Source organism: Heliangelus exortis, chromosome 22 (assembly GCF_036169615.1).
Source record: "Heliangelus exortis chromosome 22, bHelExo1.hap1, whole genome shotgun sequence".
In the NCBI taxonomy this organism is placed as follows: Eukaryota; Metazoa; Chordata; class Aves; order Apodiformes; family Trochilidae; genus Heliangelus; species Heliangelus exortis.
The window spans coordinates 9,744,192-9,772,156 of NC_092443.1; the positions used below are offsets into that span (position 1 = coordinate 9,744,192).

General features: G+C 51.1%; 1 protein-coding gene across 5 annotated transcripts; it reads right to left on the reverse strand.

Moving 5' to 3' along the window:
- Positions 1–2,818: 2,818 nt before the first annotated feature.
- Positions 2,819–27,931, reverse strand: ADAMTSL2 (ADAMTS like 2). Of its 5 annotated transcripts, none has more exons than XM_071765802.1 (19): positions 27,735–27,931; positions 26,182–26,293; positions 25,283–25,425; positions 24,640–24,715; positions 24,176–24,278; positions 22,395–22,540; positions 22,168–22,291; positions 21,094–21,174; positions 19,906–20,081; positions 18,667–19,009; positions 17,590–17,965; positions 13,243–13,346; positions 11,208–11,334; positions 8,912–9,125; positions 7,499–7,654; positions 6,240–6,410; positions 5,937–6,113; positions 4,828–4,972; positions 2,819–3,708 (listed from the first exon to the last, which is right to left on the reverse strand). In XM_071765802.1, exons 2-19 carry the CDS (start codon positions 26,290–26,292, stop codon positions 3,590–3,592), a joined length of 2,892 nt encoding a protein of 963 aa, XP_071621903.1. In that variant the 5' UTR covers position 26,293; positions 27,735–27,931; the 3' UTR covers positions 2,819–3,589. The 5 variants fall into 5 exon arrangements, with proteins under 5 accessions (XP_071621903.1, XP_071621904.1, XP_071621902.1 ...); XM_071765803.1 differs by having other exon boundaries at positions 18,745–19,009; positions 26,182–27,551; XM_071765801.1 differs by having other exon boundaries at positions 26,182–27,551.
- Positions 27,932–27,965: the final 34 nt, after the last annotated feature.

Genomic DNA, 27,965 nt, shown 5'->3' on the forward strand with positions numbered 1-27,965 from the left:
GCTGCAGCCCAGCCCTGCCCCATTCCCAGGCCAGCTCGCTCCTCAAACTGGGCATTAATTCCTGGGTAAGAGGCAGGATCAGCTCAGGGTTAGGATGGCTGCTGGGTGCACAGCCTGGCCCTGGAGCAGCCCCAAAGCCCCCCCTGATGGAGCTGGGCTGGGGGGGGGGCATTGTCTGGCCATGGAAATTACACAGGCTGCATTTCAGCTGGAGGAAGGCACCTGTGGCCACCTCCCTGAGCATCCCCACTCCAAATAAAGCCCTACCTGACCTCTCAGTGGGGGCTGGGTGAGCCAGAGCCAGACTGTGTACCTGCCCACCCCCCTGCATGCACATTTTTACAGGCATTTAGTTGTGTTTAAAAAAAAAAAAAAAAAAAATTATGGCGCTTTCTGCCCATCCAGGTATGTGTCAAAACACTTTAGATTTAGGCAAAGCCACCTCTTTGGTGTCTTTCACGGGTCCATTTCCCCCAGCCAGGCAGCCTGGCCAGGAACACAGCCCCAGCTCTGCTCCTGCTCCTCCAGCCACCCGTGATCCACCCTGGGCTCCCCTGGCAGAGCAGCAGGGACAGAGCCACCACCCCAGGGTGTCACTTGGTACTCAGGGTGCTGCAAGGAGCCCTTTGGTTAACCCAGTGCATTAGAAGGAGGAACCCCACCTTGCAGCAGTGCCTGTGTGGGGCCTCTCCTGCTCTGGTTTTTCCTGGCTGTCTCCATTCCCCTCACTCCAACCTTGCACTGCCCATGGTTGCAAATCTCCCTCTTTCTCCTGGATTCTGCATTATTCAGGTTAAAAGCATCACATTGGGACTCAGGGCTGGCTCAGCAGCAGCAGAGGATGGACTGGCTGCAGAGAGACTCCAGTGGCCCCAGTGCCCTGCTCTGGCTCTGCTTTTCTTTTTTAAAGACCTGATGGGAAGAAAAAAAACAAAAAACCCATTGGTTCATGGACACTGTTTGCAGCCCAGCTGGATATTTTACTTTTAACCTCGAGGGCTTTTAATTCCACAGGAAATCTTTTGAAGTACACGTCAGTCTTTGCAAATGAGTATCTTTGACTTTCTTGGGGTGGGGGCTCTGTTTGGGGCGAGGGGGGGGGGGGACAGGGTGGTGTTTCCTACATGTTTAATATTCTGTGCTTGGTCCCTGTGGTGCCACATCCAGGAGCAGAAGGATGCTCCAGGGGCAGCAGCCACTGTGGCCATGCTCCCATGTACAGTTCTCACCAGGGTTTTTTTTCCACGCATCCATCTCTCCTCTTCTCTGCATCTCTTGTGACTGTATTTTTTTCTCTTCAGCCTTTCCCTTCTTCTTTTCCTCCTCTCCTTTCTGTGTAGCTTTGAAACAGAGCAAAAGGTTTGGCTTTTGCTAACCTTCACCTGGTGATTTGTTGTACAGAACTTTGGGGATCACAGAGGGGGAAAAATAAAGAAAAACAGGGAAAAAAAGTATAATAAAAAAAAATAAACTACTTTGACATGGGTTTTGAGGCTGGCCTTTTTTGTCTCTCTGTCTTCAAACTTGGGGTGTAGTTTGCAAAGCTGTCAGGTAGGTTGTCAGGGTTTAACACTGGCCCAGCAATTGAAGAGTAACAGATTCTCTCTATTAATCCCCCTCCCCTCCCTGATAAAGAAAGGAGAGAGAATAAGGGAGAGAGACTGATGGGTTGGAAACTGAACTACACAGCTTTAATGAAACAGTAATGATAAATAGGAAGAATTACTAAATACATACAAATATACAGGAAAAATTGATCCCATGTTCCTTCCCCCCTTTCCCCCCAGTAACTCTCACATCACCCCTGAGGCTGCAGGGCAGCCCTGGGAAAGTCCAGGCTGGAATCCTGGGGTCAGGAGCATTTGGGAGCTGGAGGCAGGAACACCCAGATATGGGCTGGGATGGATCAGGAGCACAGGCAGAGGAAGGGATGGAATCCTCCCAGGATGCTGAAGGAAACAGGGAATGGGTGAAGGAAGGGAAACAGGAAAGGCAGGAAGGGCAGGAAACTGGCTTGACCCTTGTGATTACCTTAAATTTATCCTGAGTATGACATGTATGGGATGGAATCCTCTGTTTGGTCAGTTCTGGCATCTCTCTTGTCTGTTCCTCCCCAAAGGAGGCTGCAGGTGGGACCTCTTTATTCCTCCTGGAGGGTAAAATGTTCCTCAGAGCTGAGCAGTGCCCTGGGCTCTGCACACCAGGCTCTGGCTGTAACTATAAACATCAGTGTTATCAGTCCCAGAAACAGACACTGTCTGAGAAACTTGCTGTGAATTTCAGCAGTGCAGCTACTGACAAGAGACTGAGCTGAAAGCACAAGTACAAGACAGAAAATCCCCTTTATCCTGGCCCAAACCAGGACAGAGGTGCAGGAGTTTCCCTGCTGCTGAGGGCAGGGATGCAGCAGGGAGGGGGATGCACATCCCAGAAGGAGGGGATGCTAAAGAGCTTTTGACCCAGCCCTGCTGAGCCCTGACAGCAGAAAGGTGGAGCAATAAACTCCTTGGGAGCATGGAAAGGCCCTTTTCTTGCTGGCACCTCATCAAGCCTTTTATCCTTGCAAGCTCCCGAGAAGCTTCAGGGTTCTGCTCTGAAAATCACACTAATAACCCCAAAAAGCCCCTAATCCAGAGCATCCATCCCCAGATCCCCAGCTCTGCCACTGCTGGGACTTTTTTCTTTTCATCACTCTCCCTGCAGCTCTGATTCCCCAGCTTAGAACTGGTTTGCTCCCCTCCCCAGCACCAGCACGGTCATTGCCCTGACTCCAGTGTTCCCAGCACCCGCCCACTACAAACTGGAGAATAAAACAACATACCACCATAAATATGACAACTTTATTAAAATATACATATGAGTACAAATTAATGATTATACGGATAAAGTTCACTGTCTGTAAACAAATATATTAAAAAAAGAGCACGTCTTTTTTGTGATATAAAGTGCAGTTATGTTTCCATATTATATACAATATGTCAGCATTAGGGGGCAGGGGGCTTGTAAGGACTATGGAACTAACATTTGATTATAAGATAAAATTCTCTGAAAAAGTATACACCTACATATTACAAAAAAAAAAAAAAAAAAAAAAAAAAAAATAGGAAAAAGGGCTTGAATTCATTTAGCAACCAAAAATCAGCTTTCCACCACATCAGATGCAGCTCAGGAGACCACAGAGGTCCCAAGGATAAATTAAGAGGCACTCACCCCCTTTTGCAAGGAGAAACTTGCACTGGACTTCATACCATCCCCTCACCACCCCGAAAAAGGAAAGAAAAGAGGAAAAAAAAAACCAAAACCAACAACCCAAACCCCAAGACCTTGGGAAACAACATGCACATGTCTGCAGTTGTGGGGGGAATCAAATATACAGGACTTTATATACAGCTCTGCTCCCAATGTACAGCGGGGACACCTCTGCAGCCCCCCCTCCTCCACACGGGAGAGGGATAGTAGTTCTGCAGCGTTGGGAAAACACAAACCAACCCCAAAGCATTCCTAACATCAATCTGGGGGATGCGTGGCTCTCCCTAAGTGGTCTGGGGAGGGGTGGCTGGGGCAGGAGCAGCCCTGGCAGGCGGTGGCCCTAGGAGTGGGGTGTGCGGCAGGAGCGGCAGCAGGCTTTGCTGTAGTACCAGTGGCTGCAGAGGTTGACTTTGATGGCCAGAGCACAGTTGGTTCCTGTCTGGTCCTGGCAGCTGTCATCTAGGGTAAGAAAAGGCCCCGAGATGAAAAAGGAAAACAAACCACGGCGAGGTTATGAGCTTGGTTCTCCCCCTGCTCGCAGCCGTCCCCGACCGCCACCGGCTGCGCAGCAAATCCCCCCAGCTGGGGGGATCACCCCTGCTACCCAGCAGACCAACCCCTGGGAAACACCACAGAGCTTCCTTAGGAATAGCAGTGTCATCCTAAACAAAGGCAGGAGAAGGTTGACCTGTTTCATCACACCTGGCCTGAGGAATTTCCTTTGGTCCCAGCACTGAAAAAGCTGCCCAAGGACTGCTGGACCCGAGGATGCCTGGCACTGAGATGTCCCCATGCTTAGGGACACCCATGCTGGGCACAGGGGAAGCCCACCCCACGCCACCCCACTTAATTTCTGTCCAAAAAAATGTTAATGGGAATCCCACAGTCTTGCAGGAGGAGTCTGGGGCAAGTGAGTTGCTAGAGAGAAAAAGGAGGACAGAGACTGCTATGACACTTTGCCAGCTCCCTTCAGAGCAATATTTCGCTTAAAATCCATTTTCAGGGTAGGGTTTTTTTGCTTAAAATCCACCAGAATCCACCAGACACATGAAACCAGGCTGTTCTTGGGGCAGGCACCTTGCAAGCACCATCCAGCATCCCAGTGAGGGGACACAGCAGGGCCAGAGCCAAGCCAGAAGCCAGTCCCAAATCTCTCTCCCATTTCCATGCTTTTTTTGGGTTTGTTCTCATCCTTACTCCCAAATTCTACTGAAGAATTAGAACCATGTGTTCACTAAAGATCACAGGGGCTTTGAGCCAGCAGATGAGTCAGATAACGAGATAGTACCAAATCCCACAGGACATTTGGAGACCGAAAATCATTAAAATAATGGCACAGACCAAACTTTCTATCTGGAATCACCCAGAAGTAGCACTTGAGTCAGCTCTCTAAAGCTTTCTACTTTTTATCTTAAGGTCAGAGCATGATTCTTTTGAACTCTTCCCTTGATTTAACAGAGGTACCTCCTTTACTTGGGCACAGAGAGAGGGCTGTCCCCTTATATCCCCTCCCTGGGTGACTAACTGGGGGCTGGTGGAAGTCCAGATGCTGGAGGTGCTGCTGGCAATGGGACTCACCCGGGGGCTCCGTGGGGCAGGGCTGGAGGTCACAGGTCTGTTTGCCCACTGGTTTCACCAGTGGGTCACAGCCCCTGACAATGTCCTTCCCTTGGTAGCACTTCACATCCCGCATCCTCACGCCGATGCCACAGGTTTTTGTGCACTGGGGGACAAAGAGAGGGGGTGAGGAGAGAACCTGCTGTCCTGGGGGGGCTGTGCTAAGCCAGGACCTGCTGAAAAAGCCAGGCTTGGTGGGGATGGCAGGGCAGGGGGGGGTGAATTCTTCCCCTGCTTGAACATCATGGTCAGCCCTACACCACTGGCCTCTTGGCTTCATCTTTGCTTTCAGTCTCTGCCCAGAGATCCCTGGCTGTGCTCCCACCCCCTGGACCCTGTCATCCTCCCTCTGAATGGCTTTGTCCATACCCTGCTCCTGTCCTGCAGCCCCCCAAGGCCATGGGACCCCCCTCCCCAGCCCGTCTGTGTGGGTTTGCAGAGCTGCTCCAGGGCTTGGCACTCACTGCCCTTTGGATGCCTCTGCAGGCTGGGCTTGCAGCACTGCTTGGGCTAATTATAGGCTGTGATGAGGGTGTGCAAGACTAAACAAAACGAGGCACCTGGAGCATGGACAAGGAGAGCTGCCTCAGGGAGAGCTTGCAGGGAGCTGGCTAGGGCCCTTCACAGCTCCTTGCCCACCTTGCTGAGCTTGTTCCCATGGCCATTGAGCCCTGGCTGCCTTGGGAGACCATGCAGGGTGCTGGAGCAAACTGCATCCCCTGCCTCTGCATCCCCTGCCTCTGCATCCCCTGCCTCTGCATCCCCTGCCTCTGCACACCCCATCAGTGGTTGCAGGTTAAAGGAGTGGGTGGAAGAAGAAAAAAAAAAAAAGGGGGAAAAAAAAAAAAGCCCAATGGCACCATAGCAGGGCAGGCTCTATCCCAAGCTGCCACACAGGACAGAGCCCCCCTGGGTGCTCCCTTGGGGGCTGCAGAGCTTCACCCATCTCCTTGGGTTATTTTGCTGGTGGTGTGAGCCCTGGTGTGCTCAGTGCAGGTGTGTGTTGAGGAAGGGAATTTCCCTCCCTTCCACGGATCCCCCCAGCTGCCCTGGGCTCCTTCCCCACTCACCTCTGACCAGGGGGTTGTGTACCACTTGAAGCACGGCCTCTCAAAGCACGTTGTCTCCTCCATGGGCTTCTTGGTGAGGTCGCAGTCAGCGGGGCTGCGGGTCTTGATCTTCCCGTTGACAATCTCCAGGCAGAGCACAATCCTCTTCTTCACCCCTCTGCCACACGTGGTGTTGCACTGCAGGGACACGAATGAGGACAAATGAGACCCCCAGTCCAACCCCACCACAAGCCATTCCCCCCCTCAAAAAACCAACCCTTCCAGCTCCAAGCACCCCCCAGCCTGGGGTGGGGTCGGACTTACCCGCTCCCAGTCCTGTGCCAGCCAGTGTGAGGGGCAGTTCTTGTCCCCACAGGGATGGATGGCCAGTGGCTTGGTCTCCAGGTTGCACTGGGACTCTGGCACTACTCTCCCATCACTGGTTTTGCAGTAGACGTGCCGGATCATCCTGCCCTGCCCGCAGCCACCGCTGCACTGAAACCACACCAGGCATGGGGGGAGGTCAGCAACGGGGCAGGCACCACCACCCCATCCCCAGGATGGAGTCCAAAACACCTCCACGGTGCTCAACCACCTCCCCAGCACCACCTTTCCAAAGCACAGAGATCTCCTCAGGGCTCAGCTTCAAAAACCTGCAGCATATCCCACTGGAACCAATCCACCCCATGCTGGTCCCGAGCAAAACTTGGCATCTCTTGGGTCAAGTCCCCTGAGCAGGAAACCCTGGGGGGGTTCTCCAAGAAGTCAAGGCAAAGGGGGCCATGTAAATGGCTGCAAATATTCCTCCCCATCCTTCAAAGGGCCGGGTGGGCACTGCCAGAGAGCTGGGGGGGGCAGCAAGTGCTCCCCAGCCCTTCCGTGGCCGCTCTCGCAGAGCCCCGGTGGTGTTGCACAGCACCACTGCTGCCATGGAAACAGCTTATTTTTAGCTGATGCTAATGTATTAAAAACAGGGTAAAAATAGCTTGGGATATAGCTGGGGTCTCTCCGTAGCAGAGCTGTGCAGGAAGGGAAAAGGGGCATGAGGGGTTGGGGGGGGAAAGAGTAAGAGGGAGAAGGAGAAAAAAAAATTGTGGAAAAGTTCATTTTCTGGGCATGGAGCATCAGCACTGTCAAGGTACATTGTGAAACAGACAGACGGGGGGGGGCTGACACCAACTGAGGACCTCTCTTGGGGTTTAAGCCCTCCTGAATCCCATCCCTTGGTAGGACCCCCAGGGAAAAGCTGCCAGGAAGCCCTGGGGCCCACTGGAATCCTGGATCAGCCACCCAGCAGCTCATCCCTGTTCTGTGATCATCCAGCACCCACATACACCACCAAACCAGGTCACCCAGGGCAAGTCCTAGTGACAAGACCACCAGGAGGTGACCTTTGGACTAGGAAAGCATCAGGGGCTGAATCCTTTGGAAACCCTGAAGATCTCCAGACTCAGATGCCCGGGGGTCCTGTCGGGGCTGGGAGCTGCCAGGGAGGATGAACCCAAACCCAAAACTCCCAGTGCCAAAGACAGGAGTAAGCCTGGGTCACGGTGGCCACTGGAGCAGCCACCTCGGGGTCTCACCGGTCCCCAGTCTGAGACAGTCCACTGCCTGTCACAGGGGGGTCCTGTGCAGTTCTTCTCAGCCAGGGGCCGGGTGCTGGCATCACAGAGCTTCTCCTCCTCCGAGCAGCGGATGTCCCGGGTCACCACGCTCCGCTCCCCACACCGGGCTGAGCACTGCAGGGCAGGGACAACATCAGCAGGGATTCCCCCTTTCCCCAACCACCATATCAGCATCTCTGGGTGGGTTTGGTTTGCTGTTTTTCTTTTTTATTTTTACATTTTTATCGTGAAACTCTAAAAAAATCCACACTGACAAGGCATAGGTGACCCTAAAAAAAAAAAAATGAAAACACCAAACCACCCACCCCTCTTCCCCAAAACCCCCTCAGCATTCAGTTTAAGCTACAGGAGGGAGCATCCTGCCCGGGTGCTGTGCAAGCTCTCAGCTGGGTGATGCCAAGAAGTGAAAACCCAAGGCACCAAAAAAATGCCTGCTCAGAGCTGAGGGGTTTCAGCTGTCACTTAGAGAGGAGGTGAGATCCCCCTGGCCCCCCTCCTGGGGACAGCCAGCTCCTTCCCTCCTCCTTGGAGCCTCTTTGCCTCCAGCCTCCCAGCTGAGAGTTTTCTGCTGGGGATAAACCTGGCACCGTGCAGCCCCGTGACATTATTAGATCTGGGTTTGAGTGAGTACAGCCCCACAGACACACACTGATGTGTGCAGGGTGGAAAGCTGGGAAAAGGGTCAGCAGCCCAGTGCTGGGATGCACTGCACTGAGATGTTCATCCTCAGATCCCCAAAATGTGCCTTTTCCCTTCCTTTTCCCTTTTCCTTTCCTTTTCCCTTTTTTCTTTCCTTTTCCCTTTTTCCTTTTCTTTTCCCATTTCCCTTTTCCCATCTTGCAGCACCAGGGGATGCACCAGCCCTTCCACGGACTCAAAGGAGAAGATGCAGCCCAGCTGGCAGAAGGAGGGAGATCTTTAAATTGTCACCCAGCAGCTTCCTGGCAGCCTCCGGGAGGAAGAGTCTGCTCCCTCCTGGTGTAAAGCACGGGGCAGGTTTGCACCCACAGGCAGCTGGCCCAGAGCTCACTCTGCTCTTGCTTAGAAGGGGTCTGGGCTCGATTTAGGAATGACCAGGAATGACCAGGAATGACATTTGCTCCCTTTCAGGGAGCCAAGGAGCACGTGGGCTCCAGGGCACAAGTGCCACACACTCCACTCGTGTGTAGCCAAAACCCATGGGGGACCCATGGCAGTGACCTCCCCACCCTGGAGGGAACCAAAGACTTCATTTTAGCCAAAAAAAAAATTTGACTCCTGCATGTTGGTCCCCCCTGCAGCCAGGGCCCTAAAAGGCTGGGTCTCCAAGTGGCAAAGGATGAGTTTGGGTTGGAAACGGAACGGAGGAGCACGGGACAGGCCAGGACTCACCTCGGACCACTCAGACATCTCCCACTGGGGCCCACAGGCTGGGTTCTTGCAGACCTTGCGTTCATCGGGGCGGGTGATGTCTGCTGACTCACAGAGGTCGCTGTAGACGGAGCTGTCAAAGCCCGGGGAGATCATTTTCCAGCAGCGGACGATGCGGAACTGGAAGCCCTCCCCGCAGGTTCGGGAACACTCGCTCCAGCTGCTCGTCTCCCACCTGCAAAGAAGAGAGAACTGTGGCACCCAGCACGGCTGGAGCAGGGTGGGAGCATCCCCTGGGAACCCCCTGCCCTTTCCCAGCTTGGGAGAGGGGATGGAATAGGAATGAGCTGCCAGAGTACCAGGGGTTTTCCCGTGGGATGGGACGTGTTAAGGTCTGGTGGTTTCACCCAGGAGAGCTGAGCTCATCCCTGCAGGGCTGAGGGGTAAATCCAGAATGCCAAGAGGAAGGAGATGCCAGCACGGTGAGGCACAGACCAGCACTCAGCTCCCTGGCTGCCACCCCACGTCTGCCAGCACACCACACTTTCTGCACTTTCCTGCACTTTTCTGCCACACTTTCTGCCCAAAGCTGACCTCTCTTTTTTGATCTCTCTCTTCTGCAGCTCCCCAGCTGAAGCAAGGAGAGGACACGAGCATCCATCACCTTGGAAACCCAACAATAATGTCACACAAAGCACCATCAATCTAACTTTGCTAACCTCATGTGAGGGGCTGGGAGAGCTGGGATCTTCTCCCAGACATTGCCACTACTGACCTCATGTTACAAGAGCTTGTGAGCCAAGGGAAAAGACATGAAAAGGTGAAGACTTTTTACAGTACAGGAACATTCCCCCCATTCCTGGAAGTGTTGAAGGCCAGGTTGGATGGGAACAACCTGGGATAGGGAAAGGTGTCCCTACCCATGGCAGGGGGGTTGGGCCTAGAAGGTCTTTAAAGTCCCTTCCAAACCAAAGCATTCTGTGATTCTATGATTACAGCAATTCTGAGTTAAATAATAAGCTGAAAATATAAAAATCTAAATGGATCAGAATTCACAGCTCCTCTGGACATGGAGCTGCCCTTGTGGCCACCCACTGCTGCTGCTCTCAGAGCAGGAGAATTGCACAGAGAGATGACAACACTGAGAGATGCCACCTAAATTCAGAAGGGAGATGAAACCAAGGTCAATTCCCACCCAGATCAGACAACATTCTCTTAGCAATTCCTCTTGGCAAATCATTGCCAGCCCAAGCAGTGTCCCCTCTGCCTAAGTGCCAGGGACTGTGCTCAGATGCTGTCTGAGCTCCTGGCAGCTCCTTGGTGTTGCAGTCACAGAGCAGCTCTTCTCTCCCACAGTGCCAGCCCGTGGTGTGGGTACAGCACAGCTATGGGGAGGGACAGCTTTATAGAACACCAGGGGGATAATCTAAGCATGAACAGAGCTAAAAAACTACCAAGTTAATGCAAAGAGAGATTGTCTGGTCCCAGCAGCAACATCATCCATCTCCCCACCCTTCTCTTGCCTCAACTGCATCCTGCCCTGGCAGGAGGAGACCTCACACTGCAAAGGGCAGGTACATCCCTCCCTTGTCCTCCTTCACCCGGGGCAAAAGCAAGTGCTCTCCAGGGTGCAGGTGCCAATCCTGGTCCCTGGACCCCCTGTCACAAGTGACACCATAGCAGGGGATGCCCCAGACACCTTTATTTCTCCCTTTGCCCTTTCTGCAGCCTGAGTCCATTGCAGTCCTGCCCACCCCTGCTGTTACCTGCAGAGCCACAACACACACCACTTGTCACCAACCTGCAACAGGAGTGTCCCCTACCCCTACCTACTCTGGACTGGGGTCACACTATTTGGTTAAAGAGCCACATCAGAAGGGAAACCTTCTGAAGAACTTCCAGGACAAGTTCCCTCTGCCCCAGCTCTGGTACAAGCAAACCTCAGCCATGCTGAGGATGCTGAAGGAACCAGGGGACTGGATTTAAGGAACAGTTTGCAAGCACAGCCCCTCCACACAGTTCACACTTCTGTTCCTCCATGTGCTGAGCAGGATGCCTGTGGTACCATTAGAAGCTGGACCTGATGGGAGACCTGGCTGCAAACTCAGCCAGGATTTATGAAGTTTTAACCCAGCATCTTGAGCTGAAGCACTCAGAGGAAAGTCTTGCTGCATCCCAGGCAGACACAACCAGAGGAGGGACAGGAGTGCCACAGGCCATCCCTCCTGCCCCCCACCCCAAATCCACACCAATCCCTTCCCCCGGGCAGGGCAGAGAAAGCAGAGAGCACCCCAGGAGCACCCTGCAGAGGTGGTACCTTGGCTGGCACTCTCTCCCAGCACAGAACTCATGGACAGGCTCAGGACGGGTCATGGCATCACAGTACGCATCGTCCACTTCGATCCCATCATAGCGAACACACATAGCATAGGTGGACAGCACTCCTGGTGTCAGAGAGAACACACACACACAACAGAGGATGCTTGGTGACTTTGACATCCAAACTCTTTGTTTTTTTTCTTTTCTTATCATTATTTTTTCTTAGGGCTGTGTTTTCCATATCCCAATGGCAAACAGAGAGCTGGACTGTCCAGCCCTTGGGATGGATGCTGCTGGGCTTCGGTAGCCATCCAGCCAACACAGGCAGCACAGCTGAGTTTGGCCAGCTCTGAAGGTGGGCATGGCCACCCTGCCAGGGCTTGCCACCAAGATCAATATATGACTAACGTGTTTTTATAGGAAACACTCAGGGCAACAAGTCTGGTCGGCAGCTCCCTCTGCCTCAAAGCCATCCGCTCCCACCCCACCGAGCTGCTGGGTGGAGGTGAGAGAAAACAGTCCCCAGCCTCCTCCATCCCCCCACTCTCTCTCTATGCATTATACAGACAGAGGTGTCTGCCTGGGTGCCCCCAGCACCCTGAGCCAAGGAAAAGCTTCTGGGGGCTTTCCAAGGAGACACCTGCCCCTCCTGCTCCCCCCGCAGAAAGCACAGGCAGCCAGTGTCGTCAGAGAGCCCTCCCCCCCCACTGCAGCCTCCAGTGCCAGAGTAAATGTTGTGAAATCCATTCTGGGACCTGGCTGGGGACCAGGAGGCTGCTCTGGCTACAGGTAACAAGAATTGCAGCTCTCGGGAACATATGGTTTACATGAAACCAAAAAAAGATCTACAGCTCTTGACATGGTCTCGCTTCTCTGCGATATGTCATTAGGAAAAGGCAGTGAGAAGAGAGAAATTTAAGGAAAACCTCTCTCTGCTAACTGCAAACCAGGGCAGAGCAGACTGGCCCTGTCAAGGGGGAAATTTGTTCAGAGGGGATCAAAGGAGTCAAAAATGTCCCAGAACATGTGGCTGATGAGATCCTGGGGAAAACGATGGCTTGCAAAGCTTCTGCTGCCAGCAAGCTGCAGCCATGTGTCTACTGGACGAGAACAAATGCTTAAAAAAATAAAATCCTTGCATCTGCTTTTTTGAGAGATGTCCCCCAGACTGCTATCTCCTCTCTCCCCCTTTTTTCTTTCTTTCCAATTCCAGAAGCACGGCAGGATCTGGATTCTTTCAGGGATGCCTGGGAGTGGCACAGGCGAGCGCACGACCCAGACGTCTGCTCCATCCTGAGAGATGGGCTTGGAGGGGCCAGGATCCCAACCAAGGAGAGGAGAGAGATCAAGTGGCTTTAGGATTTTTTTTTTTTTTTGGGGGGGGGGGGGGGAAATGGGGAATTTATGCAAAAAATAATACAGGCTGTTTTGAGATCCCTGGCATCTACGTCACTGTTCCAGACTTCCACCCTTGCAGCTGAGATCAGGCTCCAGGGCAGAGAGAGTGGGAGAAACAAAACCAAATCAAAAAGCCAAATGCTATTTCGTTTCCTGTCAGAGCTGAACAGTCTTCGCAATTTCACACTGTGGGGAAGCAGCTGAGCTTTTCAAACCCCTCTGAACGGTCAAAAAGGGGAGGAAGGAAAAAAAAAAAATTAAGAAGGCAACATACTGAGACTCAGCACAAGTTTGAGGATCCTGCTGAACCCCAGTGCACCCCCACTGTGTTGGAAAACAAAAGTGACATTCAGAGCTCCCCAGGGGAGAGTCTTGCAGGATTTTGGACATGCTGGGCACCAACACCCCCGATGCACCCACAAGGTGAGTGGGCTCTGCACACCATGCACCCCCAGCTCCTCTCCCCACATGTGCACCCAGCTGGAGCAGGTTCAGGGTTGTGCTAAACCAGCTCCAGAGGTGCCGAGCTCCCCTACACATCCTCAGGTCCTTCCCATCCCTAACAGACAGAAAAGTGACTCACACACCAGGTGATTTCAGCAGTTGTGCAGAATTTGGCTGCTCCTTATAACTACCTGTGGTACATGTAGAGCTGCAGGGTTCATGGGAGGAAAGCTTCCACCTGTACATGTCAGCAGCACTCACACCTTGGCCCTTTCTTAACAACTTCAATCTGTTTCTAGCGATAAGCAAACAAAACAAAAAAACAAACAAAAAACAGAACAAAACAAAACAAAACAAGGCGTTTACAAGGCGAGCTGTGATAGGCCAAGTCAGACACACACATCTGCCAGCAGGCTGCAGTTCAGTTGGGTTCGGGTTTGGGAGGGGATTTGCTTGGTTTGGCAGTTGGGTTTGTGGTTTGGTTTTGGTTTTTTTTTTTTTTTCTCTGATTTTTTTGGGGTTTGTTTGTTTGTTTTAAATCAGTTTGGTTTGTTTCACAACATACCTGTCCTGAGCCCCAAGTAGAATCCCCAGCCCGGTTAGAGGCAGAGCTTCCACTGTCTAGAAATAGAGAGAATGGGATAAAAATACCCACAAGTAGAAACAGTTCAGAATTTAAACAAAAGTTTGCAATTTTTTGTTTTGTTTGTTTGTTTGTTTTGTTGGGGTTTTTTCTGCTCAAATACACCTGGCCCTGGGCATACAGTGACTAAAGGTGCAGTATCTCCTCCCTGGTGCCTCCAGGGCCGGGCACCCCGGGCAGAGCTCCTGGCTGCTCACTCTTTCTGAAAGCCTCCACCTGGCTCAGGAGCTCCTCAGCTTTGCTTCTCAGTTCACACTTTGCTTTTAAACACCAAGGCCGCTTTTGCCACTCTTGGTTGGGTTTATTTTTAGGTAATTTGCATCTCTGAGACCCACGCTGGGCTCAAAGACAGAATGCCAATCGGGAGAGGAGTTAAGGGAGGCAGCCTGGTGTTAAAAAAAAAAAAAAAAAAAAAGCATTTGTCAAAGCAAGGATAACAGCTTCTCCCAGTTCAGTGCATGCTGAAAGGTTTGGAACACGTCAGGGATACTGCACCTTTACAACAAAAGGCTTCAATTCTCCTCTCATACCTTTGTTCAAAACCCTTGAAACGGCTACACTGAAATAGCGTACAAGGTCGGATCCTGACATCCAGTTGTCTCTGGCCTGGCGAGATAATGCAGCTTGTATGATTTCTAGGCAGCAGAAGCTCTGAAAATGCCTTATTTAGTTGTTCCTAAGGAAAAGTGGAGGTCCGAGTCTATCAAATCAACCTTTAAAAGGACACTGTTGAGAATCCGGCCGCTTCCTTTCGGACCCACCCTCCTTCCACCGCCAGCACTGAGCCTCCGGCAGGATTAAAAACAACAAAATCTCATTTTCCCTGTTGATTTTGCTCTGTCAGTTTGGCAAACGGTCACTTCCTGCCTTCGAAATGGAACCGAAATGAATATGACTATTTTCTGAGGAAAAATAGCAGCCTCAGCTCACTATAAATAGTGCTTTATCTTGCCAGAACAGCTTCCCCCAGGGACCCAGCAGCCCCCGAGCCCAGCTGCTGGCGGTGCTGCCGGCTGTGCCCCAGCCAGGAGAGGGCTCACAAGATGACAGTTTTCAGTCAGATCCATTAAAACATAGCCTACATCTGGGTTTTGTACTTTTTTTTTTTTTTTTTTTTTTGCCTGGAAACCAGGGTATTACCTAAATATTCCAATCTATACCCTGCTCTCAGGGGCACCAAAAAAAAAAAAAAAAAAAAAAAAAGAGAGGGAAAAAAAGATCAAAAAAAGGTTATCCTGGGGCTTGGACTTCTCTCCTTTGAAAGGAGAAGATAAGCTTCCAAATAAGCTTTGTGCTACATCTGAGGACAGAAAATCTTTCAGCAGTGTCTCTTGAATGTACATAGTCCTAAATGAAGAGCTTCTTCTACATATAATGAGGTCACAGGGACAAGTTCTTCCCAGAAAATATCAGACATTTGGTCATAGGCCAGTGCCTAACTCTGACCATTTCAAGCAAAGACAAAACTGTCATTTTGTTCTCCTCTAAATGCAAACAGCAGCACATTGTCCTACTAAGCTGGTGGGGCTTTTCCTCTTTTTTTTTTTTTCTTCTTCATTATGAGCTTTGTAAGAAGAATCAAGTATTTTTTCCCTGCCTGCATTCTGCTTCTGCTTATCAAACAAGCAACTGCACCAAAAATTAGTACCATTCCCTTACCCCAAGCTCAGGTCTGGGCTACCCATCTTCCCAATACAGTCCCTGGAGCAGAAGAATAATCCTAACAAGTGCACACAGACACCACAGATCAATATCCAGGGTCCCTGAGCTCACATTCCTGTGTTCTATTTCAGCTTTTATTTTTAAGCAAAAGAAGTAACTCCTAACTCCTGTTGCAGGACCAGCCCTGGCTGCACGTGGCAGGGGGATGAAGGACACAGAGTGCCTGGGTCTGCCCAGAAAGCCTGATTGCTCCAGGAGAGGAAGAGCCATCCCTCAATTCCTGTGATAGTGGGAATTTTTCCAGAGAGGAAATACAACACCCCATGCTGGTAACTTCATCCATACCGAGAACTACAGCAGTTTAGAAAAAAATAAAATGCTCCCCCTCTCCCCAATCCCACCCCAGGGGTACAGGCTGCCTGGTTACACTTTGCAGAGAGGTGATCCTCCCCTCTTTGTTCACTGACAAGGAATGAAAATGAGCAAAAAAAGCCACTGCCCATCCCAAACTGAGCCTGTGGGAGGTCTGAGGTCCAAGCTCCTGACCCGAACTAGCCTCAGCCCTGTGAGATACTGGGTCTCACAGTCCAGGTTTGCCCATTTCCAAGGATGGGGATCCCTCACCATTCCCCACTCTCCTGGAGGAACAATTCCAGCCCCCAAATCAGGCTCCAGCACCCTGCCATGGCTCAGTGCTTGACTAACATTTGCACTGGATGATCTGAAGTTTTCCAACCAAAACAATCCCATGGTTCTAATAAATAAGAAGTAGTGGGAAGCAATAAAGGCAGGGAATAGGAGGGAATGCAGCAGAACCACTAAGGGAAGAGTGGAGGGAAACAAATGGTAAGGATGGGTCCCCTGCAGGAAGGGGTTTAAATCCCTGCCCTGTGTCTTCAATAGAAAGACAGCCACGGAGAGGGCACAGAGTTTTTTAGTACCAGAAAAACTTCCCTGGAGCCACTGACAATGGTTTGTGCCCATCCAGAAGGAGCTAAGCTGCTCTAAGTGTACAGCACATAGAGGTTCCTGTATGGCCCAGAGCTGGGGAAGCATTAAACTTCACTGGGAGAGGTGTGGGTACAGGGTGCCAGGCAAGGGCACACAGAGAGGGTGGTGGGGACCAGGGCATCCCCCAGGGACAGGGCAGCCCTCTGCTTCAGCAGCTGAAGGAAAGTTCCCAAGCCATGAGAAGAGATGCTAGACTCAAGCCCTTGGCAAAGTTCTAATGTTTTTTCTCATTAAGAAGTTTGTTGATACACTTGGCTGCACAGACATTTTCTTTTAGCATAATCTGGTACAAGCTCTGGATAAATACAGCAAATACAACCACAGACAAATCCTAGACACAGACTCATAGATAAGCACTATCCTGAGACTCCCTTCCACCCAGCCCATCCTCGCCTGGATGAATTCTGCTGTTAAAAATAGATTAACCTTTTTTCCTTTCTTTTCTTTTTTTTTTTTTTTTTTAATTTTTTTCCCCACCTTCCCTTTTTCTAACATTTCTGCTCCAAACCAGCCAGTCAAGGGATCCTGAAGTGACAGCCTGGATATCAAGTGATGAGCTGCCACTGCAGAGCTTTTGAGATCCTTGTCAGAGCAGTGCCCAACTGCATCCCTCGTGGCAGCAGAGCCAGGCTGTGCTGCAGGCCCTACAGAAGAGCTCCTGCTTGTCCTGCCCGGGCTCTCCAGCAGCAGCCAAGCTGGCAGGACCATGCCTGAGAGCTGCTGGGACCATGTGCTGGTCAACACTAGTGGGCAGGACAGTGGGTGGCAGTCAACAGAGGGGGTAAAAAGGGGCCAGGACCAACTTCTGCTGCATCAGAACTCAGAAGAAAGGGCCTGGGGAATCAGAGCAGGATGTCAAGAGCAGGCAAAAGGAAGAGGCTTCTTTCTGGCCTCAGCTCTGATAATGAGCTACGACAGGCAGGGAGCAATGCAGAAGCTGACAGACATCAGCATGGACTGGACAGCAGCCCCACCAAGGAGGGCAGCTGAGTTCTCCTCTTCCTTAGATGCTCTCTTGACTTTCTGCTCCCAAGCTTCTGGCCCTTCCTTCCAAATTAACCCCCAACAGAAAGCTTTCACATACCTTATCCCACCCCCACTTACCTTCTGACCTCCCAAGCAGGTAGAAACCATGCAATGGGGTCTGCACCAAGCAGGGGGTTCCTATGAGCTGAGATCAGCAATTAATAGGATCAGCTATAGCTAAAGATGTGTCTCTTACCTTGCTTTGTGGGTTCTGTTCCCTTGAGGGCTGGTCACGGTGACAGTGGCATTTGAAAAGGGAGTCTCTGCAGACGTGTTGGCACCTTTGCTCAGCTCCATGTAAGTGCTGTTAATGCTGTAGGTCACAATGCCATCTGTGTCCTCGTAGTCGACGTACAGGCTGTCAATGTGTGAGCCTACAGTGTTAATTGGGTCTCCCTGGGCAAAGATGCTGTTCATGGTCATGTTGAGCACCAGCTCCTTGGAGTCCGAGGTCTTCTCCCGCAGCTTGTCTGTGATGGCATTCTCAGAGAGGAATTCCCTGGAGCTGAACCTGGAGTCCAAGTCTCTGTCGTCATGGTCTGTCTGGTAAGTAGAGCTGGTTACGTTTGGATCTAGATTGGAGCCAACAGGGGGAAACAACACCAGTGACAACCACAAAATGCATTCCAGGCTGGGAGGCAAAAGCAGCCCCGGAGCAGCAGGAGCACATCAGAGCCTGAGCAGCCACCTGGGAGCCTAAAGGCAGGAGCTGGGGTCTTGGGAAAGGGGAATCTCCTGGGGTCGTAACCCTTTGGGAAGAGTGTGCACCTCTGTGGGTCTCATCCTGCTGCCACATAGCCAGAGGAGAGCTCAGCAGCTGCCAGCACTGTCCCAAGCAATAGCAGAGGTCAGGAAGGAAGGTGTCTTCCTGGCCCCAGAGCCCATGCAGCCATGCTGGGAAAGCACTCGAGGCAGTTTGGTGGTGGGATGCTGCAAGGACTGGAGTGGGAAGGAGGCTGCTGGGGGCTGGGGAGAGGTGGGAGGGGATGGAAGCTGTGACAGGGACCTCTGTGCACCCAGGGCTCCCTCCTCTCCTTGGCATGAGGCAAAGCACAGCAGGGGCATTGGCAGGGAGACCTTACCCGTGGCTGCCCCCCCACCCACCAGAAACCAGAACCTGAAGGGCAAAGAGGATTTATGAGCAGAGACATTTTAAAGAACTTTCTGAGGTTTCCAAAAAAACAACCCAGCAGAATCACCAGAGGTAGGAACAGAGCATTTCTCAACAAGAGCTCTGAGAAGCAGAACAGTGAGGCCCAAGTCTCCTCCTTACCTTGGGGTTGTTTGCCCTTCAGTTTTGGCTCACAGTCAATTGTTTCTGCTCTTTCATAGACCTCATTGGTTTCCTGACCTTTGCTCAAGTTTAAATCTTCGTCCGTGTCCTGCCTCCCAAACACCTGGTTCTCCAAGTCCATCCTTTCCCTGGAGATTTTCCCAAAATAGGTTGCATTGTGCTGGATAAAACCCAATGGCACATCTCCATCAAACTCTCTGCTTTCTTCACTATCTGACTCAGAGAAGGTGTAGTAGATGGGCTGCAGATTTTTTGAGTGTGGCTTCCTCAGGAGGGTGTATTCAAATGTGATGGATGGATTCTTGCCATTTTGATTCCAGACCTAGCAAACAAATTAAATTATCAGGGGACACAGCAAGTGTATGACATTCAAAGCTTATGATTCAGCTTGAACTTGATAGTTGGTGAGCATCTACTTTGCTCTTTCCAATCTGCTTTCCACTGTATTGCCAGCTTCTTACAACTGGAGCTCAGCACCATTTCCCAAGGATTTTTTGGCAGTGCTGCCCTGGGGATTAGCTCAGGGACTGGGAGCTGCAGGTCACCTCTGCTGCTGAGCAACCGAGGACCTGGAGAACCACTTCAGAAGTCAGAAGTTAGTGACCATCACTTGCAAGCCCCTGTTCTGTGGTGTTATGGGGAATGATGAGCTCACACACACTGCCCTTCAGCTGCTAAACCCCATTGCTGATACACTACAACTTCTTTTACTGGTCCAAGGAAGCACCCAAGCAGCCCTCCCTTTCCCTTCCAGAGTTGCCCAAGGCTACATGGAAGATGACAGGGAAGAAAACTTGAATACCACTTCTTCATACGTCTGATTTTAGGTGGTTTGCTTTCAGGAAAGAACTGGGGCTCAACTTTCGTGCACTTCTCTAAGCTATCTGCCCCTATCTCTTATTATTACTTTTCCTGCCAAGTAACTGGGATAAAGATGCCAAGGAATGGAAAAGAAATCCCTTCCACAGTACCTGAAGCATCTTCTCCCTGCAGAAAGAGGGGTTACCAAGCCCACACTCCTTCCTCACAGCCCTGCCAGCAGCTGAGAGCAGACCCAAATAAAATGGGTTTGTGCAAGGAGCTGGGCACAGAGGCTGCTCCCGCTGCCCAGGAAAGCTGGGAAATGATGTCAGAACTCTGTCCCCACATTGATCCTACAGAGATTTTCCCTTCCCCATCACCCCCAGCCTGGCAAACTTGCAGAGTCCAAGCACACACCATGATGTTCAGGCCCTGGTTCGTTGGTCCTTGTGCCACGATGTACTCGATGCCCGTCTCGTAAACATCCATGGGTCTGCGGTACTTGAACACTGTGCCTGCAATGTTGAAGTTTTTGGGGCTGTCAACTTTGTAGTTCCCGTTGAAGAAATAATACCCAGCTTCATCAGCCACAGCTGCAAAGAGAGAGAGGAGAAATCAGTGCCATGGCATGAGGGGCAGGGGTGTGCAACCTTCCCATGGGCTCAGTCAGGGGATGTCCTGTTATTCCACAGTTAATCCAGTGTCACAGTGAGAAAAGAAGAGTTTCCCCCACAACACCATGCACTTGTCTCCTATTTCCAGCACCCACCATGGGAAGATGTGCCCAGAGTTCCAGGCCATGTGTCCCTTGACATTGCAAGCTCCTGGGGATGGGGTTTATCACTACCTCTCATCTCTTCTCACCCTTTTGCTACTCGCCCAGTGTGACCAGTTCAAGCTCCATCAAGCTGTCAGTGGCCAGCAGCAGCAGGAGTGGCCTCCTGGGGAGCCCTGAGCTGATGCCACCTGCCCCAGCAGTGGCCCAAGAAGAGGTCACTCAGAGCCCAGGAACTGGGCTACTAAATCAGGGCTTTTTCACTCAATCTTCCCTGCATATGGCCACGAGCCTCTGAGGCAGCAGAGTGTGATGGAAGCAAATGTGCTTCTCTTGGGCAAGTCCAGACTTTCCCCTGCTCCTCCTGAGCTTCTCCACCATCTCCATCCGGATCTGGATGGTGGAGCCACCAACACTTGAGCAAGGCCACACAGGTCACATCTCCCTTTTGTCCCATGGCCATTGCACATTCCCTGAGTGGGAGAAGAGCAAGGGGATCAGCAAGAGAGGTGAAGTCACTTGGCTGGCTGTGAGCCACCAGGATGTGTTTGTGTGTCACACCACGATGTGTTTGTCACCCCACACTGAGGCAGTGAGGATATTGACCAACAATTTCTGCATTAAAGCAACCAAAGTGGGGACTCTGCAGCCCAGGTGCTCCGACTGCCTTCTCTGAGAGCAGAAACATCCTGGCTTAGGCAGCGGGGCTGGGATTTACACTGACTCTGGATTTAGCTCATGCCTGCAAGAAAATGACATTCAGCTTCACAGTGGAAAAAGCATTAGCAGAGGGGATGCATTCTAGGGAAGTACCAAGAGGTTATACACACCCAGAACATCTGCAGATTTTTTCCGCTCCACTATCTGAATATCCCTTGCTCCAGCAGGAATGTGTGTTACCAGGGAATAGCCTGTGGGAAACTACAGATTAATGAAAGGAACTTTGTAACAAACAGGCTGAATGAAAACACCGGGTAGTCAATACTGCAGCAGAGCAAACACAGTGACCCTGATCCAAAATTAGTTTTAAGGAGCTATGGATTTGAGAGAAAAAAACCCCAAAACTAACGGTGCTAACTGTGAGGCTGCAAACAGGACCTTACCTTACAGAAAAGAAAAGGTGTATCACAGTTTTCTTTTAACAGAAAAGAAAATTATGTATCCTGGTTTATGCTGGAAAAACACAGCTAAGGGGGGCAAAGGGGGAGTGTGTGGAGGGATGCAACCCTCGTATACACAAATATCACATTTATCTAAAATAGTGCAAGAAAAGATCTCTGAAGATTGCTTCAACAGGGAGAGAATCTGTCCTGTGGCTCAGCACTGAGCCCTGTGCTAGCCAGGTTTCCCCAAACCCACTAAGAGATGACAACTGGTTTGTCCTCCAGCTCCCCTAGGGCAGTGATGGAACACATCCTCCTAAGGCCACCAAAGTGTCTGCAGCCTGCTCCATCCTAAACAGCTCCTCAGAGAGCATTAAGCATTATTCCCCAGTTGGATTGCTATATTTAGGACACGTAGGTTCTGTTGCTTTGTATCACACTAATATTGGAAATCCTGCTCTTTCAAAACATCCTCGCTTCCTGTTATTACAAACCATTTGTTGCTGGTCTAACTGGGTCATGAGAAAGAAGACTAGGACAGACACCAGCCTCTTACACAACCCTTCTGCACCATTCAGCACCAGAGACCTCAGGCTTCTGGGAAGCACCAGGCAAAAAATACCCATTTTCTGGAAAGATTTTTCCTGCCCAGATTTACAAGTGGCATTAACCCACGTAGAACACACAGGGAAAAGTGGAGCAAAACTGTTGGTAAGAGCTGAAAGCAATTTAAGAAAACAAACCAAAAAAAAAATAAACATATTTCAGTGTACAAATAAAGCCCAAAAAAAGTCATCTTACCAAGATGGGAGTTTCCTTTCCGGTAGCTGCCGGTTACGTGAGTGCAGCTGCTCCCATCTCCTTGGCAAACTCCACATTTATCCAAGGTGTGGGTGGAGAAGAGGATGCCATCACAGCCAATGGGCTACAAAAATGCCCAAAGAGAGGACTGAGGGTCAGGCAACCATCGCACCCATCGTAATTGTCTGAATGCTACTAACAAAATTTTTGCTATAATGTTTAACAACCTCACATTTTCCAGACACGCAAACCCCTCGGAAATCAGTGTATTTGCAGGATGTTCCATCCCGAGCCTGAACCATTAATTGTCTCTGACCATCCACAGTGGTGCAATGGAGGTCACAGGGCTTGCTAGAAATGTGAACATAGTCATCTGAGGGGAGAGGATATAAAGATTTATTCAAAACAGCAGAAACACAAAAACTTGCATCCTACCAATGTCAACGAAGCTCTGCCAAGCTCAACAACAGCAGCAACAGCACAATTGCACAGCAGCCAGTGGGTCAGAACCTGCCATCTCTTGTGTTTGGGGCCGGACAGGAGATTGCACTTCTGACAGGGTGAGCCCACTGCTCCAAACCTTTGCACAGCCAGCCCAGGAGGAGATGCAGCTGGGGACATCAGCAGTGTCACCAACACCAGCTCAGGGACACTGCTGGTGTGACACAGCCACTCCTCTGTGCAAGGACTTGCAGCAGTGATACAGGGACACAAAAACATGCACGTGTTCACACAGCAACAGGTAATACAGGAGTTAAACTGACACACATGGTGTTATAAATATGGAAATACATGCCCGAGGAAGGCTGTATTCAAAACTTTAAAACACAAGAACTTTCCCATTGACATTCACCCACACTGGAATTGATTCACCCTTTTCTTTCTCCAGGCTGGCTGCACCCACTGGCCCAGGAGTCCCAGATTTCATCATCTCCCCAGAAAGAAGCAAATGGCAAATTCCTATTTGCATCAGAACCCCAATGCTCAGCACTGAACTCCAGGCATACACCCACTGCCCTGAAAGCCCAAGCATCAGAGTCAAAACATTATCCTGAAAACCCCCCAGGAGCCACGGGAACGCCCGCTAAAAACCAAACCAGTTCCCTGTAGCTATTCTGGTGAATCATCTGGAAGAGCAAAGAGGTGGAAAGAAATTGTCCCCTGGCCATAGGAAAGGGACAAAAGCAGCCAGGTAGCTACAGATAACCAGCCTGATGTGGACCAAGTTCTACCACACTGAGCCTGCTGAGGAGGATGGAAAGACAGGGGCTTGGCTGACATAAAAGGAGGCAATAAATAACTTCGTGAAGCATAATTGTTCTTGGGTATGGACAGAGACCCCCAAAATAAGAAAATTGTATTAGATGCCATCTCTATTTTTAGGCTTTATAAAGCTGAAGAACCAGAGCTCAGGAGCCTCCTCCTCAAGAGGGTCCTGGGTTCCCAATAGCTCTAGAAATTGGCCATGATTTTTGTTACATGGTTGATTTTGATGGGAGTAAGGTGCCTAAATATTAAATAAAAATCTCGTTCTCTGCCTCCTAGGTGATTTTTGCAGTTCTGCACTGCTCAGCCCAGAGGACCAAACCAACTGCAAGCATCCTGGGGACATTTGACAGAGCACACCCAGGGTGTAGGAGAGAGCAAATGTCACTGAAATGCAGCACAGCCAGCAATGGCCCCAGCTCCAAGGACACTTGTCAGGGTGAGCCAGACTCTCCCTGCCAGCACAGTCCCTCACCCCACGCTCTCACCATCCTCCTCCAGCCTTGCTGGTCCTCAGGAGCTGTGACCAACCCAGGCTAGAGCCATAAATTCATGTTTTTGTTTTCTTTTTAAGCTATCCTGCAGCTGCAAAACATGCCTTTGAACTTGGGAGACAGCTGATTGTGTCTCTGAAAAATCACTTTAAAACAGCAGAGGAGGAGCCTTCCTGCAGGCTATAGCATCATAACTATCAAAATATTTTGGCTAAGCATTATGAAACACACAAAGAATGTCTTGTTACCAGGATATAAAGGTTTCCATTGATACGTTCTGCCATTATACACATGGGAGTTAAATGATGAACACTGCTCCTCTCGAAAGCTCCTTCCATTTGCAGGACACTCCTAGAATGGGATACATTAATATCCTGATGAAAACAAAATGCGGGAAAGGTTTCTGGCACAGCTCAACCAGCTGCAAGGAGCCTTTCCATTGCCTGCCCCATCCAGAACCACATCCTCCTCCTCCCACTGCAGGGACAGCCAGGGAATCCCCAAGGGAAGATGGAGCAAGACCCACCCACTGGGTTTTATTCCCCCCCAGTGCAGGAAAAAGGCACCAAAGAAGGGAATTCCAGGTGCTTGGAGGGACAACGGGGTGACAGCTACAGGACAAAAGGGGCTCAGAAATGCCCTCAGGAGAAAACAGCAAGATTTTCCACAGCTGGCATCAAGTGTTCCTAACGAGAAAAAAGGGTGTCCTTACTTGTACTTTGCAGAGCTGGTATCTTTTGGATGTCCCAGTGCAAGTTTTATTAGCCAGCCCACTCACTGACTTTCTTCTGAATAAAGAAATGATGGTTAGACAGGTGTCAGAAACCCTTCTTTTCCCCTTTTTTCCAAAATATTTGTCCCCTGCTCCATGTAACAACATGTAACATGTAACACAGAGATCTAGCATGGATTCACTGGAGCTGATAGCAAAGGTGTCTCTGTCTCTGTACCTGCAGCATCCACTGTTCTTATTACAGCATCCTAGGAGGTATCACGGGGACCAGGGCCTGGGGACAAGGTTTGCAAGGTGCAAAGCACACAGCCATGCACAGAGCACTTTGGATCAGTGGGTCCCCAACCAACCCCACACCACAGTGTCCTCACTGCTGTGTCCAGAAGTCTGAGAATGGGCTGACACTACATCTGCTGCCCATCATCTGCACCAGTCCCCACAGGAGGAAGGAACATCAGGGCCAGCACGGGAATAGCTTGGCAAGGGTGTCCAGGGCACGGGACTCACCTGCTGCACAAGCTTTTCCAAACCCAAACAACCCCTTTCCACCTGTGTTATCGACCAAGTGGTGACTTTCTGGGCCAAGTGGAGGTCCCCCCACCCCAGCAGGCAGGTCCCCTACCTCTGCCGCAGGCAGTGCCTCTCCTGGGACTTGACACCTCCCCCACAGGTCCTGGTGCACGCTGTCCACTTGGTCCACTCACCCCACCAGTATGCAGTGACATCTGCCCCTTCCTCCAGGCTGTTGGAGGTCTGTGCCAAGTCCTGCTTGCAGCACCAGGCAGGAGGGGAGAGAAGGGGGGGTCAACATCCACGTGGTGGATCCACGGGTGGACTGAGGGCATCCCCTGCCCAGCCTGCCCTGAGCAAACCTTGTGTTTCCTCCTCCTCCATCCAAGGTCAAGTCTGAGATTTCCATCTTTCAAGAAACCCTGTGTTTTTCCAATTGTGTTTTCATTACAAATTGGAATGAAACGGCAATATTTGGGATTCCTCAGGAAAGGAAGTGTTCATTGTTTCACTCAGTTGGCAAAACCGAGCTCCCAAATAACCCTAAACCCTCCAAGCCTTTTGGTGCTCTCTGACTCTTGCTCTACAGTGAATTCAGGGAGCTGGAGAGCTGATTGCAGCCAAAAGCTTCACTGAAAGCTGGAGGCAACTCTTGCAAAACCACTCTGAAGTAGGAAAGGAAAGCAGTGGCTGCTAGGAAGATGGAGGAGCCCATGTGTTATCACTTCAGGAGGGTCCCTGACCCCCCCAGCTCTCCCCCCTGGCAGGCAGCAGTGTGACCATGGATCAGAGGGCAAACGGTAGCAATGAGCTGTGCACACTGTCAGCCACCAAAGGTACCACTTAGGCTAAGCCCAAATCCCAAGCACTAAGCCAAATCCTACATCCCCAACTTGCCAGAGACCTGATGGATGCACAAACCAGCTCTGCAAATCCCAGGGGTCCCCCACCCCAGACACCACACTCAGACACAGCCCAAACCCCCCCTTCCCAGCAAGGCAATGCATTTACCTGAGCAATCACAAGGGCAACGTTGCCCACCAGGAGAAGGACCAGGATGCCTTTCAGCTGGGACTGGGCACTGATGGAGATGCTGCTCCACCTCCACTTAGATGTCTCCATCCTAGAAAGCAACCAAACACCTTGCTGAGCAAAAATTCCATCCAGCCCCACTGCCTGGGGGGAGCAGGAGCTGCTCTGCAGCTTGGGCTACAGAATGTGTCTTCTCCAGCACTTAAGTGACACCAACCACCAGTGCAACTGCAAGGGCTCGATCCTGAAATTATATTTAATTAGCAGAAGCATTAACGTGGTCCAGGTTCACATCCCATCTCAGCTGCTGTCTTCCAAACCACAGCTTTGCACTGGTTCCCAGTAGCTGCACCTGATACCACCAGTGCCAGACGAGGCTCCCAGCTCATCTTGGAAACCTTATGCCAAAGCAAGCATTGCACAAGAGGCAGCAAGTAACAAGAAGTGTCCCTGAATCCATAAAAACAGTGCATTTAACTATCACTGCTTGAAGAGCTGCTCCTAGAAGAGCGAGATTAAAGGCTTCATCAACAAAATGCAACTAACAGTCATTATTTTTCTTTTTTTCATTTGTTCCACTCTAATTCCCAGCCAATTCCCAAGGCAGAAGCCTGTTCTTAGGGAAAAGAAATCACCCACAATTAAAGAGCAGAAATGAAGTGTCCCAAGTGTCAGCCTTTCATCTCTTTCTCCTTCTGCCTCATGAAAGGGAGTAACCCAGAATGGCATTTTCTTAAATAAAACTCAGCTCAAAACCACAATACATTTTATTGTGAACCTCACTGCAAGAGCCAGAAAGGAGCAGGTTTCAGGAAATCATGCTTCCAGGCAATCAAAGCAGCTCATGTCTGTAACAAAGAGAAAAAGAAAATATTCTCCCCTAAGATAATTTCCCTTGGAAAGTAACTAGGCTGTATCTTTGGGAAGCAGGGAGCTGGGAGAGGTTGATGGTCCTGGGGAGAGGGGGCAGGACTGCAGACCCGCAGCATAAAGAGCTTCTTGCCTACCCCTTTTTCTTCTTGCAAGGGCTCTTGAAAGAGTTTTGGAAATGCAGAACTGCCGGCAATACCAGCCCAGCTTCAATATCTGCCTTAGAGAAATCAGCAGAGGGGCTTCCAGGTCCCCAGCTCCGCTCTGCAATCCCCCCAGGGTAGAGGTCCAGCATGCACAAGCCACTTTCCAAGAGGCAGATCCATTGATTAATGGGAGCCCAGAGCGCTTGGCCGGGGATCCCGGGGACAGGTGGCTGAGACTTGCCTTACACTTGGTTTTCATTAAGGCTTCCAGACACTTCTGACTCGAAGCCAATAACAGAGCTCGCTCCGAGTTTATCCTAGAGTCGCTCAGAGCTGCGTGTTTGAATAGAAGAAAAATTAAAGAAGCGGGGGAGGGATGTCGCCGACAGGCATCGCCGAGCCGGTACCGGAGGGAACCCGGAGGGGGATGCCGGAGCGGCGGCGGGCAGGAGAGGGACGGGGGCTCGGGGAAGGGGCCGAGGGGCGAAACCCCCGCGGGGCCGGGCCGGGCCGTACCTGGAGGCGGCGGGGCCGGGCGGGGCGATGCTCCGGGACCGGGAGATGCTCCGGGGCCGGGCGGTAGCGGCGGGGAACAGCAGGAGCAGCAGCTCCAGACGCTCGTTCCCTCCCTCCCTCTTTCTCCCTCTCCGACTTCAAAGGGCAGCTAAAAGCGCCGGGGATTGCAGCGAGGAGGAGCCGCCGCTGTGGCTCCCCCCAGCCCGCGCCGGCCGCTCTTATTAGCGGCAG

Bases quoted from the DNA above. Each gene is read 5' to 3' on its own strand.
- ADAMTSL2 (XM_071765802.1), bottom strand. From the start codon at position 26,292: ATGGAGACATCTAAGTGGAGGTGGAGCAGCATCTCCATCAGTGCCCAG. The intron at 22,541-24,175 runs GTAACAAGACAT...CTCTCCCCTCAG, and splicing joins ATGGAAACCTTTATATCCTG to ATGACTATGTTCACATTTCT. The intron at 3,709-4,827 runs GTGAGTCCCATT...TTCTTACCCTAG, and splicing joins CTGCCCCACGGAGCCCCCGG to ATGACAGCTGCCAGGACCAG.